At 39.3% G+C, this 17,629-nt stretch overlaps 1 protein-coding gene across 1 annotated transcript in view; it reads right to left on the reverse strand.

Annotated features, from left to right (window-relative positions):
• prr36a (proline rich 36a) overlaps window positions 1-15,046 on the reverse strand; it is a 31,419-nt gene extending 16,373 nt beyond the window's left edge. Inside the window, exons 1-3 of the mRNA XM_028018473.1 lie at window positions 14,689-15,046; window positions 1,500-2,147; window positions 1,332-1,422 (exon numbers count right to left, since the gene is read on the reverse strand). Of these exons, the coding sequence (XP_027874274.1) occupies window positions 1,332-1,422; window positions 1,500-2,079 (671 nt within the window). The 5' untranslated portion in view covers window positions 2,080-2,147; window positions 14,689-15,046. The remainder of the gene's footprint in view (window positions 1-1,331; window positions 1,423-1,499; window positions 2,148-14,688) is intronic.
• Between the last annotated feature and the right edge of the window lie 2,583 nt (window positions 15,047-17,629).

A 17,629-nucleotide genomic window follows, 5' to 3' on the forward strand; every position in this document is an offset into this window, starting at 1 on the left:
CAAGGAAGCCCTAAAAAACCTGTTCTTCAGACAAACTCACAAAGTGTTAATGAAGCGTTCTTATGGGTTGAACGTACTACTCGATTCTTTTGCTTCTTTCACGTCAACAAGTCGCAATCACGCAACAAAACTGATTTACTCAAGAAAATGAAAATCTAGGCGAGTTTGTCGTCAATGTTACAAAAACATAGAGACAACAGGTCAAAAGCTTGGCGCTGATCAGTTGGATGGATGAAAAAGAGCCAGACACCAGGCCATGTCTTGTTTCGACAGCCTTTGTCACAGTTTGCAGTGCCACCTTGGTAAATTACTTTATATTTTTATACAATTCAAATCTGGACACAGATTAAGAAACGTTCTGGGGATCTGACAATCTTTCCCTACTTGCTGTCCAGAGCCACCAGAGCAGCCGGCTACACCTTGAGGGAGAGCCGCCTGGAGCAGCAGGTGGGTGAATCAAAGGTGATCCGTTTACGATAAGTTTAGTTTATAAAGTTAAAATGTCTGCAATTGTGGTCAATTTAACTCCTATAGATGCAGCAGCTGTCCAAGATTATAATATACCCATCAGTAACCACCAGAGTTTGAGGAAAAACAGTCGGACTCTAGTTTGTGCAACTTTTCAGACCACAGCAGCAGAAGTTCAGCGCTCTGCTCCTTTGCATACAGGGTCTCAGCAATTGGGTAAAATTTAAAGCTTCAGAGTCCACGCCTCCGGGAAGAAATTGTTTCTCAATTGCTAACGTTTGGCTATTTAATGGGCCATATCGATGCTGTAAAGTGTATCAGAAACAGTCTGCGCTGTAAAGAACCGTCTTTCTGCAAAGAGAGAAATATTGAGCCGAACTAGATGGATGTTAAAGTTGATTCAATATTTGGAAGCGTGGCAAACACGGACTCGACAGCTTCTTCACTTCCTCCTCTGCCATGAGTAAAACAACAGACACACTATGATTCTAAAACAACGCAGAGAATCAACGTCGTTCAGAACTTCTTCTGTTTGCTAACTGTTCTTGCTGAAATTCAATGGGAGAAAGCCCATTCACTGAGCTGGAAGTGAGTTTAGAATCAGGCAGAGTTTTACAGGAAGACAACGGCCAGGCTATCTGCAGCTGGAAAGTCCAGAAAAATGTTTTGTTCCTTTTTTACTCTGTATAAAAAACTTCTGTCTGGCTGAAGAGGGGAAATAAAGCCTCTAAGTTGCTGTGAAGCGATTTCTCTTGCGTTTCTAAGATGTTACATTCACTAGTCGATTCAACTTTTATCATGTTGACCTCGACTTTAAACGATATGAAGTCGTCCATCTGCCTACTGGAAAATATGACCCATACCTTGTTCTTGATGAGACTGAAGCAACAGGTTTCGTTGTGGTTGATGCGTTTGTTTTTGGAGCAGCTGAAGCAACCGGTCTATTAGTAGCAGCTACACACACAAAAAAAAGCCAATGAAGCAATGATCATATCACAAACCTTTGATTTTATTTTATTGAGAACACTTGCCTGTGGTTTTTGGTCTGGCTCCATTAGCAGCCTCAGCTGCTGGTTTCCTACTAATGCCATTGGGTGGCACTCTCAGTTTGGTACCATTGGTTACTGTTGCATCAGCAGTCTTCACGGGTCCAACTGGCTTCCTGTCAAGAGCTCTGGATTGGTTTTTAGCTGTGGATGAAACTGCTGGCACACCTACTGGTCTTTTAGGCACAGCTCCTGCAGCAGAGGGTTTTGATGCTGCAACTCCTCCTGCTGCTGCTGCTGCTGCTGCTTTCCTCCCTGCAGAGGAAGATTTAATATCCCTCTCTGTGCGGTGTGAAGCAGTTCCCGGCCGTGAGGTGGACCCAGCAGCGCCAGCACAGGATGTTGGTTGGATTTTACTTCCAGCTGCTTTTGGTTTGACTTTGGGATCCACTGCTAAGGGCTTCCCATTGGCCTTTTGAGTCTCTGCAGGTGCTGCTGCTTCCGGTTGAATTTGGGCTTCCTCGTTTATGTTTTCCTGAGATGAGCGCTCCGCTACAGCAGCAGCTTCACCGAGCTCTGGGGTCATGTGGTCAGGTGGCATAACTTTAGCTCCATCCGGCTTCATCCCCTTCGCAGGTTGGTATGTTCAGTGTGGAGCGTCACACCGGCCAGTTCCTGTAACACTTTAGTGCCCTGAAGAGAGAGGAAAGGAAATAATCTTTAAGTTATCCAAAATACAACAATACTCCATAAAGTACTGCTCTGAACTTGGAAGGAATTTATGCACCAAACAGCCTAAAAACAATCTAAAGGAAAGACCAAATATGGTCAAGAGTTCTCAGAGTGTGGGAGAGAAAGAAAGCAAAGCAGGAAGTGAGCCGAACAAGTTGGCAGCAAATAACTGCAACAGCTTGCCCACTGTGACACTCCAACATGTAATCGTAAGACAATAATGAACAAAAATTCCTAATAAACATACATTCCTAACCCTAAAACATCTGGAGGCATCTGGAAACTAAAAGAGGAAAAAAAAACTGGATTGTGTGCTGAAAGCAAAGAGGCAGAACTTCAGTGCATTAATCGTCCACAATGCAAAAAATAAATACCAAGTATTTTTGGTCTACTTTGTGGTACAGGTATCTTGAAATAAGTCAAAACTAACTTACAAGTAACTTTTCAACACAACATAAGAGTTTAAGTATATAATTGCTTAGTATTGATGGTAACATACAAGTTCCTGTGGCAGATTTAAATTCTAAACAGATATTTCCTCATAAGTGAAGTCCGCCAGTGGAAGTCGGACTTTTAAAATCAATATTAAGGGATTATTTACTTACAAGCTCCCACATCTTGTTAAAAAGTTACCTCTAAGTTGGTACATTTGAAAGAAGAGAAAAGTAAAATATTTTCACATGAAACCAGACCAAAAATACTTAGTAAGATTTTGTTTCTGCAGTGCAACTTACATTTCAATTTGTTGAAATGTAAATAGACATCTTCCTATCGTTTCTTTAACTGATTGTTCAGAAAAACAGGGATAAAACTAGAACTGGAAGAAAAATGCACTTAGAGGAAGCTGCAGTGAAGAATTTATGTGAGCATAATCACAAAATACATTTCATAAGAGTTTATTCAAGTAAAGCCTAGTCAGAGCTATGTTATGTTTGTGTAATTTCTTGTGTCTTGAATTTGTTCTTTAATTAAAAAAAAAAAAAAAGCCTGGTTAAGCTGAGAAAGGTTGAGTCAATCATTTAACACACATTATGTAACTTTATTCTCTTGATTTTTCCTCATCAGTCTAAGCTTTAGCATCTTGGCTACTAAAAAAAAAAAGTCAGACGTAGAAATTGAACACAGATTCATCCAATGACGATACGAGGGCGTTGCAGCGGCAGAAACAAGCTGAAGCTGCCCAGTGTCTTTGACAAGAAGCGCAGAAACCCTGTAAAGTTAATTTTGACCATGGAAAAATCACTTTGTTTCCTCAACAAATTAGTCAACCATTTGTACTCTGAAGCAACTGTGGCTGCATGCCAACCTTTAAATTTACAGATAGAAAGAAACATAGAGGAAGACGGAAAAGAAACCATGATAAAGAACTAAATAAATTTAATGTTGGCGGTCCCCCAGCTGACGAGGAAAATAACGTATGAAGAGATTCTGATGCTTCTTGTATAATCTAACATTATATAAAATAACTGTAATCCAGGTTTCAAGGAAATGCTGTGGCTCTTTATCAATCTTCTTCTCAAACGTTCAGAGAAACTGGTTTTAGTCGATGCAACAATTCTCTAAATGCCAACAAGCATTTATTTTCTTGCCAGGTAGTTTCATTTACAGCCACCCAAAAGAAGTGCCCTTTAAGAAGGTATTAAACTTGCTTCATTAAACCTAGTTTAATGAACTAAATGTACATTTTTATTGGTGTAATTAGAAAATGATCATCCATCCAGCCATTTTCTTACACCCTTGTCCCTTACAGGGGTCGGGAGGTGCTGGTGCCTATCTCCAGCTAACGTTCTGGGCGAGAGGCGGGGTTCACCCTGGACAGGTCGCCAGTCTGTCGCAGGGCAACACAGAGACAGACAGGACACACAACCATGCACACACACTCAGACCTAGGGAGAATTTAGAGAGACCAATTTACCTCACAGTCATGTTTTTGGGCTGTGTACTTGGAGAGAACCCACACATGCAAACTCCATGCAGAAAGACCCCGGGCCGGGAATCGAACCCAGGACCTTCTTGCTGCAAGGCAACAATGCTACCTACTGCGCCACTGTGCAGCCCACTGATCATATAATCATAATTATCAGAAACAAAGAGATGCAAACATCTGTCTGTGTGTTTCGGTTTGTGATAATGTTAATGAAATAAAAGGATTTTCAGTAATATTCTAAATATTCTAATTTACTGAACAGGTCTGTACCCATTTTGCACTTTTGGGAAAAAAAAACAAACAAACAAACAAACAAAAAAACTTTAAAAAGCTACAGATTCACGGTTCCATTTTGGGCATTTCAGAAGCCGGCAGTCCAGTGTAAAACAGGACCCTTCGTTCCCAGACCCGGACCAACTCGTTAGGACGGCTCAGTTCAAACCTGAGCAGTTCTACAGAAACTCTCTGCAGCAATCCTTGTTCTGTTGGAGCAGCAAATGTCTGGAGTGGTTGTGATACAAGATCATCTGTAGAGACTCTGGGCCAACTCACATTCCTCATGCAATCACCACAAGAAAAACCCAACCAGCTGACAATATGGTGCAACAAAGGGGCAGTAATTCATCAAATGTCCTTTCACACTAATAAACTGATTGCTTAATTACATAAGGGAAAAACAATCAACTTTTATCTCATCAGATTACACCTTGGTAACACCCTTTTAATTTAGGCCTTAGGGCAGCAACTAAATTATTTTACTAATCAATTATTTGGATTAAGAATCACACACTGTGAAGATTATTCTTTTAAGTGCTTGAGCTTATTTTATACAGTGTTAGAAATGCATAAGAAAATGCAGAATAAAAGTTAACAGAATTTAAACCTGGTGACAAAATTGGCCACTTGAGTTAAATGCAAACTGTATACATTTTGCATTTAATACAAACTGTACATTTGTATACAAATGTACAGTTTTTGTTTAATAACTGCTCTCTTTTTTTCAGAAAACTGTCTTGTTTGAGTCTCCAGTTACAGATTAATTCATCACTAACTTAATGGACAATTATTTCAATAGCATCAATCATTTCAGCCCCATTAGGCATCAAAAACAAACTGAAAACTGAATAAGTACAGGAGTCAAAACAAAAGCATTTCCCCTACCTTTTACTCAAACATTTAAATGCAAATCCAATTGACATCTTTATCAAAAATCTATTTAAAAACAGTCAAAGACTAGAAAAAACAGCCTGTTTATATTGAATAAATATAAAATTGACAAATCCGTTACATTCCATCTTTAACAGATTTATTGTCTTCAAATCTTACAGCCGTCTGCAGTTTAGTTTCATCTGCCCTTCCACTGCATGTTAAGGTGCTGGATTGTGTGCGCTTGATAAAATGGGTCAGTTTTAATGCTGCGTTTATCATAGGCAGAGATTACGCTGTGTTGCAGCCACAGGAGGAGTTAGGAAAGCACCGAGCAGACGGAAAGGAGGAGGAGGAGGAAGAAGAGGGGTTTGTTGGTTTGTAGGTGAACCAAGAATCACAAGCTAACATTTCAAACAGACTGAGGTCACGTCTGACTCGATATTCTGGGGAGCTGAAGCTTAAAGATGATCTTCTATGCTTCCTTGAACAGGTTAGGATGGATCACAAAACATGTCAACAATTTTCTTAAATAATGATATTTTAGTCTGCTCATTTCTGATCATTTTAAGCTCCTTCCAGAATGAGGTGTTTCAGGGCCTCTTGTCACTTTAAATCCAAATAAGCTGCTGCTGGCCACGCTTTCTCAACTCGACATTAATACTCCATGAAAATGGCTGCAAACAAATGTGCAAAATTACAACCATACATCTTTGAAAAGCAAAAGTGGAGCTTCCTGCACAAAACAACAAGAATGCAGCAAGCGGTTTCTGGATGACAAGTCCACAACAAAACGTGTGTCTTTTCCAGCAGCCATTGTACACAGCGATAAAACCAACTGAGCAAACATGCTGGAGCTCCTCTTTGGTTGCTAGGTAATGGACAGTAGGTTTCTAAAACGGCTCAACATAAACTTATTGCCAAAAAAAAACAAACAGCCTGGTGTTTTTTTTTAAGCATTGGGCCATCTTTAAAAGCATTAGAGACCCAAATGGAAAAAATATTCTAAAAAACCAAATTTTGCATAATAGATCCCCTTTGAGATTATTTAAGTCCAACTAAGAGGAAAGTACTGCCTCAGTTTTCAAATGTTTTTGGCATTTACTTTTGCTACGGTTAGGAAATCTGGAATAAACTCAAAAATCGAGTTATTTTCCAAAAGTGATGTCCGGTCTACATACCAGCCCAGCTGGGTGTTGTGCTGAAAAGCCCGTATTGCATGACAGCTTAATGGCCAGTAAAAGTTTCCCAAACTGAAACAACTTGGACTCAGACACAGTCATGACTGGCACGCATTTGCCATCCAAAAATCAACTGGTTCCAATTAGTGACAGATGCTTTTATTTGAGGATTGAAGCCATTGCAGCGACTGAAGGAAGTCAACGAGTTCAGCATCGGCAGCAGTAAACACACGTCTGACCCACCTACATTCCAGCTCTTATGAGGAATCCTAAGGCAGAGACATCTGGCTCATGCATGTGTGCAGCAAATTATATCTCAGAGAGGTCAGACGGACCTACACATACGAGTGAGTGATAAGTTAATGGATGAGAAGCAGCATGTCGAGGAGTGACTGGACAATCAATGGCTGCCATGAAGAGGTGGAATCCACTTCCTTCATGCTCCTAATTCCACCACCACACACGACTGATCTTTACATTACAGAACCACACATTCCCTCTTTACAAGCTCAGAAAGTAAAACAAAAGCAACACTTCCTGCTGCTGTAAATTCAACCCAACTGTAAATCCCAGTGAAAGTGTTTCAAATGGTCAAAGAGTTGACGGGAACCAGGTGGCATAACTTTATGCTTCGGGAGGGGGGGGACCAAAAGGGAAAGGAAGGGGTTTTCCCCACTTCCTGTGGAGAAAATTCAGCAACACAGGATGCAAAAGAACTGCTTTCTTGTGGCCTTTTTAGATTCTCACAGGCAACTTTTATTGAAGACTTTTAAAGTAAACTGATGCTGGCTCTAGTAACTTCAGTCGGCTCCTACAAATGAGAAGCTGTGTGTAGATTCCTGCTGCTCAGACTGACCATACAAGGAAGTGGCGTTTCTGTTGTCAGTATGAGGACTTGTCTCTCTCTCTCTCTCTCTCTCTCACACACACACACACACCGATGGATGGATGGAGGAGAGCAAAGGATAAGAAACTTAATTCAAGTTCGGACAAATAAGTCATCACACAGACCTGGCACAATAAATTCAGCTGGGTGATAAATTGTCCCAATATTTATTGCGATAAATAGGCCTGTCACGATAGCAAATTTTGCTCAGCGATTAATTGTCTCAAAAATTATTGCGATAAACGATAATATTGTTTGAAAACCTTTTTACACTGATTTAATGGAAATGACATAATAATGCATGCGATTTCTTGCCAAAGATAGATACACTTTATTTTCAAAAGAACACTAAACACTGGAACTGATAAACAAAATGAACAAAAACGAAAATAAAATATATTCTTAGTCTCCATTAACAAAAAATGCACTTGAAAAAAAAAACTAAACAACATAAAGTAAAAGTGGAAATAAATACTGCATTCAACCAAAAGAGTGCAGATTATGAAGTCTGTATACTATGTTGCCCTTCAATAATAATTAGATTTAAATAGAGAAGATGGGCACATCGACTACCTGATGCAATAGTTCACACTACATGATTTTTTGCTCCTATTTTTCCCCTTACGACAATCTTAGAAGATTGTTGTTTACGATTTCATAACCGATCATCCTGTAGTGTGTGGTGTGTTATGGTAGATCATCGTTGCCGCTCCGACACAAATCAGGACTGGGATCTTAACGCAGCCTGTTGAATGTGACAGGTAGCCAATCAGAAAGCGCGGATTCTCCTCAGTGCTTTCTGAGGGTAAATTACGGAGGGGAATCCCAAACAGCTGACACGGAGCAACCCGAAGTCCAGCGGACATTGGAGATGATATGTGGAAACAACATTAATGTTTATTCAACATGCAAAGAATATAGAAATGACAAGAGGAGGAGTTGGAGCGAAACGTTCTTCGTTAACGTGACGTAAATAGGTTCTAATGATTTTCATTCAGTCAGGACTTTACGCTGACACTAGCCACATGCATTGCAGGTAGATTGTAGTAAAGCATTGATTAATGCCTGGTTTTAAAATTAGTTCACTGAACTTGTAGCCATTATTTTGTGCCCATTGTTGGACACCACACGGCAGGACCGAACCCGATCGAACCGTTATACCTAGGATTTCTGTCGGCTAATGTGTGGTCTGTCAGGTTTTAAAAATGGGCCGACAATCGGCCGACAGCTCTAAGATCGTTTCGTGTGCGCTGGGCTTTACACTGAGGAAATGAGGAAGGGAGGAGTCAGTGGAGAGCACCGGAGCAGAGCCTTTTTTCATTCAGTGTCATTAACAGAAAGAGAAAAAGGCCGGAAGAGACGATAATGCCGATAATTAAAATGACCTCGATAGTTTTAATTTATCGTATGATTAATCGATTTATTGTTTATCGCAACAGGCCTAGCGATAAATAATAACATTGTTGTTGCAAGACTAATTTCAAGTAATATATTAATAATGGCATAATAATGCAAGTTCTCACTCTCTTATCCAATAAACATTACTTTTGTAAAGAACACTTACCGCTGGAAGACATTTTAACTGTCTAAAATAAAAAACAAAATGAGTTTTGTCACTAAACAAAATTTCCCACAAAAAAAATTAATCGGTTTGATCGAATTAATACATTTTAATTTTTAATATGGCAGATCATTTCACATATGAAGTATTTTTTTCTTAAATATTAAGCAATTATTGACTTAAAACAAGACCCTATTTCTTACAGAAAGGATTCTCAATGTTTCCCAATATATTGACACCTGAAATGTAACCAAAAATACTTGTAAGATTGTGTTTTTATATTATATTTTTACATTTTTGTTAAGTACATAAAGCAATGAGGGGAGAAAAAAAAATCTTATCTGGTATAAAAAAAATCTCATTTTATTTTCAATCCATATCCTCCAGTGTGCTGATTATAAGATTCAACTATAAACAGCCTTACTGTAGCATGATAATATCTAAAAAGTGGATTGGAGAATAAAATACCAAACATTACAATCTGTAAAGTTCTGCCTTTGTCTCATCTGTGCCACAGTAAGGTGAGCAAACTGTTAGAGACTCTTTACTTAATCAAATCTACACAAGACGATGTGTTAAGTGAATGTTAGCGTCTCGTTAAAGCCTTTCTAAAGCAGGTGGCTGAGTGAAGCTACGAGTTGAACAGACGAAGCCAGCAAGTCTTAAAGGGAGTGGCTGTCAAAACGCCAGGTAACCCCGGCTACTGGCAGAGCGGCGGCCCCAAAACGCTACAGAGAACTGGGTTACAATCTGTCCTAAACCCGGCAAACAAACACCCAACGTTGGCAACATCACAGGCTGACCACAGCCAAGTTAAACACTGAACACAAATAATTGTATTTTTAATAATCTCAGAATAAGTCCATCTATTCTCATCGTTAGTATGTAAATATTTGATATGGATGAAGTCATCAGAGAATGGTAGACCAGCAGCTCTATTGTCTGGCTTTGCATCAAAGATCCAGCCTCGGGCCGGTGCTGGGAGGTGTGGGGGTGGGTGACGACTGGATTAACTGGTGCAAAAAAGAGAGGAGGAGCAGCTGGCACAAAAAATAAAGAAAAAAAATCCTGGGACAGCAAACATGTTTTTGTAAAACTGGGTCCAAGACCGATTGCTCTCCTGTGAATTGGCCGCTTCGCGATAAACAAGCCAACAGTTCGTCAATAAAACACTGGATATCCTCTGGGCCGGATCCGTTACCGTCCCAGTGAGCGGGCAGGGTGAGCCGAGGCCAGATGGGCAGCGGCTGCATTCGCTGCCACACCTCAAAACGTTACGCTTTTAAAAAACTGCACAAGAAGCAGCAAAATTTATTCATAACGATGAGCTTCCAGAGAACTGAAAGTAAACAGACCGGCTTTTAGAGGGCCAAATTACCCGTTAAATAATTACAGAGCACTGGTCCCAGTTTCAGTCTCAGACTGGGTTCCTGAAACTGCAGCGTTAGCAGCTACCACTTTATCCTAATAGGCAGGAAAGTACCAGTCTGTAAACCAGTGATGAGAAATGCAGCAGGGCATCATTATTTCATCCCACAACTTAAAAAACAACAACAACAAAAAAACTTTCAGAGTTAATGATTTTATTCTTAAATGCTCTCTAAAAAGATACAGAGAGCCAGGAGAGAGTTTGCTTTCAGTTTGCAGAGGTTGGGTTCTGGAACTGGCAGAGCAAACATCCAAACCCATGCAAATCCTTTCTGGTGTGCGAGAAGAAGAGTGATTCAGAAGTAAAAAGAGGAATGAAGGTTGAGGAAATGATTGATCGACCATCAAAATAATCTAATGTAATAATTGTCTAACCTTTTAACTGGAGTATTCATACTCTAAAAGTTACCATTTGCTAAAAGAACACCACACCCAAGACAGCAATAAAACCAAAACTGTACAAACAAGGTGCACATTTTGCTTTCAAGGTGAAAAATCTGCTTTGTCTATAAATATCTTCCACCCAGATCTCTTCAAACGGCAGCGTTAGCTTCACCTGGTCCACATTCTGTGAAAAACAATTTAAAAAATCCTCCTAATAAGCACCTCTTGGTATAAAATTATTATAAAGAAAACCAATTAGTAGACAGCATTTTTTTAGCTGTGGATACAGCAAATGATCAGGAGTATACAAAAATAATTGTGTCTTAATTTATTCCAGGAAATAAAAACATTTTCTCATTTTAAACATTTCAATTTGCTTACTTGTATCTTTTGTTTCTAACTCATGTAAAAGAAATCTTAGGCGGTTAAATGAAAAGTCTGCAGAATGTGATGATTTTTTTAACCGATTACCAAAATAATCCAAATTAAGGGCTCCAAGAAATTTTGATTTTTATTTCCAGCATCTAACATGCAAAACATAACTGTGATTCTTTCTCCAATCCAGTTAAAAAATTTTTTACCAGCATTCTCATGTTGAAAATGGACTGAAATGAAAGTTATCAGCAAGTTTCAGCGTTTCTCACCGAGAGAAACATTATGCTGGTCTAGCAAAGTGAAGCATAACATATCAAAAGCAAGAGGCGGTTAAGAAGAATTCCCCTTCCTGGTGTTTTCATGGAGGTAGATTAGAATCAGGTACATTGTGTGTTCGATAGTACAAAGTACTCCAGTATGCAAACAATGAGGACATCAGTGTTAAATGTACCTCAACTAACCAGAGATCTGGTACTTTCATGGTAAACTCCTGCAGTTTACCTAGAAGTATGCAACATTTCAAATGCAGGAGGGAAAAATACTAATGGGTAAAAGTAGGAAACTTGAGCTTTGTATAAATGTAGCGGCAGCTTTTACACTCAATGTTACAACATTTAGCCAATCCCAACTTGATAAACTCCAAACCAGAAAGAAACTCAAAAATCTAATCTGTCCAAGCTTAATCAAACACTACCAAGGCATTGCACCAACACTGCTACAAGGTTTCCCCCAGAAAACTTGCTGAGCCCGGTGGTTGGGCGCTCAGGCAGTCATTCATCCAGCGGTCCGCCATGTTTTTGAGTGAAAAAAATGTTCAAAGGTGACAGGAAATTTGAAAATATCACTTGGTAATTATGTGTTATTAAAGGATTGGAAGATTAATATCTGAACACCAACTACAAAGTCTTAAAAAATGCAAACTTTTAGAAAATAAAACTTAAATGAATAAGCAATGCTTAGCCTGGTGTGGGCACAAGTAAAGCCTGGTGGCCCGCCAGGCTTATAATAACCTGGGGGAAACCCTGTCTTGGGTGCTGAAGCCACTACTGAGGGAGAAAGCCCAAAGTTAGTCCCTTTATGTGTCGTTTAAAAGGAAACCCGTCTTTTCTACATGTTTGCTGTTCACTCAGGCTGGAAGAGGCTTTCAGGAGATAAGAGGACGGCTGAAACGAGTAAAATAAATTTGCTGTTTTATCATTTTAGCTTTCAAGCCCTTTGTCTACACAGGACGGATTTGTAAATGTTACCAACCTTTGAAATTCAAGTCAAGGAAGATTTGTATTCTATAGGGAATGTCCATTACTGCATTAAATACATTGTCAACTAATTTAGTAACTGAATAATACTTTAATGGCGTAATGGTGTATACAGACACAAAAAATTTAATAGTTGAAAGAAAGCAGAGTAGCAATTAAGCCAAAGGTTGTACAAATATATACATTTTGCATTTATGGCTATAAAAAAAAAAAAAGCATCCACTACAGGAATGCCATGTTATTGCATTTTACGCAACAAAATTTTTTTGCTATAAAACTGCAGAAGGTGCCAATTATTAAATCCAACTGATTAATCGATTGCTAAAGACCAGTAGAACCCCTAAAATGAACACGAACCTTCAATCAGAGACACATAACTTACATTTATTCCTTAATTTCAAAAAGTACTACATTAGAAAAAGTCAGAGCAAAATGACTGAGTTATCACCATTTACTTTTCATTTTCCTAATGTAAACTAAATCAGTGAGAACCGTAAAGTTCAGCAGATTTTCTGAATAAAAGAAAAATGTTTCCTTAGCTCCTCTGCGGTGCTGTGACATCAGGAAAAGGAAAGAGGGAAACGGAAACAGAGGTGTTGAAAGGAAAAGTTGCGATGAAGTAAAACATACAGCTGAACACGCCAAACAAAAAACAGAGCCTGCTCATCGTTAAATATTAAAACTAAAATCCGTTATAGAAAGTTAGAATTTAGACATTACTTTAAAACGTCAATACAAGTTATTTATTCATGCTTAAAGAGAGTTTAACACCCGAGTGAGGTTGCCTCATCCACGTTCCAATTGAAATTTGTGCAGCCATCATTTTAAAAGATATTAATAAATATTTCCAGGGGTCAAAGGTCAAAGAAAACTAACTGTCAATCAACTGTGCTACAAAGAGTTTAAATTTAACTTCACAAAGCAGCACAATTAATTCGTATCAATTTGGTTTGAGTTTGTTAATGTGGGAAGGGCAGGTTGATCTTTGACTTCTTTAAAATATTAAAATTTACAACAGCACAAACCAAATTTAGCACCATTTTGTAAATGTGGGTTATTGGTTGAATTTTGAAAACAATATCTTTTAAAATTATAGCAGCACGAACAAAGATTTTTGCTGAACCAATGTTTGATTCCAATTTCACGTCCAGAAATACAAACCTGTCTTTTATGGACCCAAAAGTTTTAGATTAATACATTATCACCTTCCTAAAATAATGACCCAAGTCTTTTTTTTTTTTTTTTTGCCAAAAGTGATTTAGGGAAAAAAAATGAACTGGTTTTGACAAAAAAAAAGAAAAAGAGACTCGGGTCATTATTTTAGGAAAGTGGTGATAAATGAATTTGAAATGATGCTTCTAAAGTGAATCTTTGGAAATTCATCAAGCAATCAGAATAACCACAAAGAGGATGCAATTCACACCCTGGGGGAGGCGAGTAAAGTTTTAGGTGAAGAGAGAAGACATCCCACGCCCGGCTGAGGGTTTCTCCTGTCAAACACTCTAAAGCCGGAGGAGAAGTGCAGCTCGTCACATCTAAACCCTGCCAACCACACCCAGCCATGTCCACAACACTGATTATGTAATGCAGGCTGCAGCCAAACCAGCATCTCTCCATCACTGAGATTTGTACTCACTGCCCTGAACAGTCAACAATGATGCAAATATGAAAAACAGATTTAATCTTAGCAGGGAGTTATGAGGAAAGGTACACTTTTCCCAAAAAGATTTGCCATTAAAAACACTCAATACAGGGCGTTTAATCCCTAATTACAAAATAAATACAAATATTTTAAAAGCAGGTCGTTGAGGGACGCATACTGCACTAATGGGACCCCAAAAGGGGCCTCAGTGTGGCCCCAGGAGGCCGATTGTTTATGATTTTTTTAAAGGGGGGGCTGAAGTGGAGCTTTAATAACGCCATTTGTTTCTGAAAACAAAAAATACCAAACCTCCCCTCCCTGGTTTAGCAGAATAAAAAGAGGACGGTCCAGCCTTGACAGAACAATAGCAATAATGCGCAAAGGGAGCCTGCAGGGTGAAGCTCATGAGATTAGTCAATAAACTGAAAGCAAAGCAACCTCAGACGACTCTTTTACCGCCGGAGACGGTCACCAATGTCCTTTTTGGGGAGGAAAAGCTACTCTAACCACGGCCCAGCCGAACCCAAGCCGTCTGGCTACAAGCCGGCTACTCCAATAACGCAAACAAACGTAACACAAAAACAAAAACAGCCTCTTCAAACACAACATACACTTTATTTTAGCAGAGAAAACAAAGACGACAAGGTGCCGAGACGTGACTCAAATTAAATCACCCTGAACAGAAACGACAAAAGCGTCACTAAAGGAGATTTTACCTTCTGGACCGAGCGACGTTGCTCTTCAGCACCACTTGAAGATGAGAGCAGCTCCTCCGGACCGGAACCAGCCCTGAAGCAAATAATGTCGACACAAACCGGCACCAAATTAACAATGGAGCCGCGCGCCCTGATGCGAGCGTCCCGCCGCGTGCCCTTCCCTCCACGTTTCAACGGCGACAGGCGGTTCTGCTTCTTGAAGGATGGACCCGGGTGAGGAGGGGCGAGGAAGAGGAGGACGGAGGCAGTGACAAAGCGTCCAGCTGCAGAACAACGAAGAAGCGTGGTCTGCACAGATTAAGAAAACACACACACACACACACACAGAGATATGGAGTTAAAATCATGTAAACGGTCCAATCAAAGTCGCCAAACGGTGGTGGTTATGCAAAACAAAGGTGACGTCAAAATAAGACTCGAGCTCCATGTCAGGAAGCTCCGCCCAGTCAGAGGGGGGCCTCCATGCACTGCCTGGATGCTAAAGGATATTAGTGGTTCACTGAAACAGAGGCGGATTATTTCATAACAAGGCCCGGGGTGGGCAGAGTACCCAAAGTTATACTCAAGAAGAGTAGAAATATTTCAACATATTTTTACTCAAGTAAAAGTACAAAGTAGCCAACCAAGAAAATACTCAAGCAAGAGTAAAAAGGTATTTGGTAAAAAGTTGTCTGAAGTACTGAGAAAGTGATCAAATTAATCATTTAATATTTAAAAATGACATAACTAAATATAGAGTTAAGTAGAAAATTTGGTAAAAATGACAATAATTCATATAAGTAACAAAAAATAACAAAATCAGGTAAAATATTTTTTTCAATAAAAAATGTATGAAACCTTATAAAAAAACTGCAAAAACATGTTTGTTTTTCATTCGGTGAAGTTAGTCGCAATACTTCATAATGAAATTACTCTAGTAGAAGAAAAAAGTACAATGTCGTAAAAAATACTCCTAAAAGTAATTTTTTTCAAAAAATTTACTGTAACTAGTTACTACCCAACACAGAGGTAAGGGTAGCAATACTTCAGCATATTTTTTTACTCAAGTAAAAGTAAAAAGTAGCCATCCAAGAAATTTCCCCTGACAGACTCTTGACATTTCTCACCCCAGAAGAGAATCTAAATAGCCAATCGTGTGTGGTTGCTAGGGAAAAAGAAGAACTCTTGACCAATCAGGATCACTAAATTTAAAGTCTTTGGGGTTCTCGGAATTCCGCCGCTGCCATAGAAACTGCCGGAAAGTTTTGCGTTGCTATGGTGATAAAGTTAATGATGGCAAGCTGTCAAGAATCTATTTCACCAGTCGCCACTGATTCCCACTTCTAGTAAAAGTTAATGTTTCAGTTGGGTCTTCAGGAGTAAAACTGCATCCACCAGTTTTGTTTTTAAATCTTTTTGAAGACTGAACTTTTCCAAAACTTCTGTGCACTTTGGTAAATCAGTGAATCTCCACACTAACTCCTCCCTGCTGGGTTTTTTCCCCACTCCACCATTGTGTTTAATTCCTGCTTTAAACAACAACAAAAAAATCCAAGACACTAAACTGCAAGAGCTGAATAAAGGAGTGTCTGTTTTCTGAAATTTGGATAGTTGAAACTTGAGCCATGGGAAAGTCTCTGTAAGGTTTACATTGTTCATTTCCTGTTCCCAAAGTTTCCTATAGTTTTCTCTCTCCTATGGTACAAGCTTTGAATGGACGAAGGCTAAATGCTTTTTCTGTGAATGCTGATTCTTCAACATGCAGCTGCAGCAAAACACAAGCACAGAATAGAAAACAGAGACAAAGGGGGAACACGCAGCTCCCTGGAAAGACTTTTAGGGTGAAAAGATTCAGACATCAACTCTTGTTTTCTGCATTAAAATGCTGAGAAAGAAGAACAAAGACATTTAACGTAAAAAGAAAGGGATGATTGGAAATCGGAGTGACTGGTAACCAGTGGTTATCTGTCATGGTGAAACCATGACAGATAACAGTCAAAGAAACCTTTTCCACTTTTTGTCACATTACAACAAACTTCCATGTATTTAAATCTGATCTCATGCTAACACAAAATACAACATAATTGTGAAATAGAAGGAAATACCTGTGGTTTTTACAAACTGAAAAGTGTGGTAAAATTAAGTGTTGGAAAAGATATATTTTTAGGAATTAAGAAAAGAATTACTGACTTAAAACAAGCTCTGATATCTTGCTGAAAAGTTGCTTTTAAGATCGTTTTGTCTTACTTCAAGTGTAATGAGATATTTGCATTTGAAAAATACTTTGTAAGAGTCTGTGTTTTTCCTGTGCAATTCCTCATAAAGCCTGACACTAATGGGCTCCATCCATTTCAGATAGCTTCATAATGTTGCTACATAATGTTGTTACCCAGAGGTGTGGCTCAGAACCGGGCTCTTCCAATCCTAAACAGAACCACGACTGGCTGAAAACTCAAAAGCCTCTTCTAGAGAGACCTGCTTCTTTTAGATCTTCCTATTCTTTTGTGCGTGGGCTGCAGGACACCCCACAGCTCAGACAGCTGCACGGTAAAAGACACTCAGGTGCCTGCAGAGTTTATTATTTCAGCCCACAAATACAGCAGGAAGAGGAAAGGCTTGCTGGTGCAGGCACCTACTTTTGATCTGAGGCGCTTTGTTGGTATAAAGGCCTTGCAGTTCAAACACCGAGTCACAATTGAGCAAATGGAGCATATTTCAATTCAAACCGAGATCAAACTGGGAATCAACAAAGGATCTTACATTAGCACACAGAAGCAACAGCTGGCAGACCATTAGTTGCTTCTGAATTAGCTACTTCCTCTGCGCTTTCAGTCTGCATTAAAGTCACTGAGGAAATTCTGTATGTCCACGCATGGGGAGAGATAGATGAGTCGGGTTTGTGGGATGCATAAAACTGAGAAACATTTCCTTTGGTCTCTCACAGACCCATTAACATGAGGTA

This window comes from Xiphophorus couchianus, chromosome 5, assembly GCF_001444195.1.
Source record: "Xiphophorus couchianus chromosome 5, X_couchianus-1.0, whole genome shotgun sequence".
Classification (NCBI taxonomy): domain Eukaryota; kingdom Metazoa; phylum Chordata; class Actinopteri; order Cyprinodontiformes; family Poeciliidae; genus Xiphophorus; species Xiphophorus couchianus.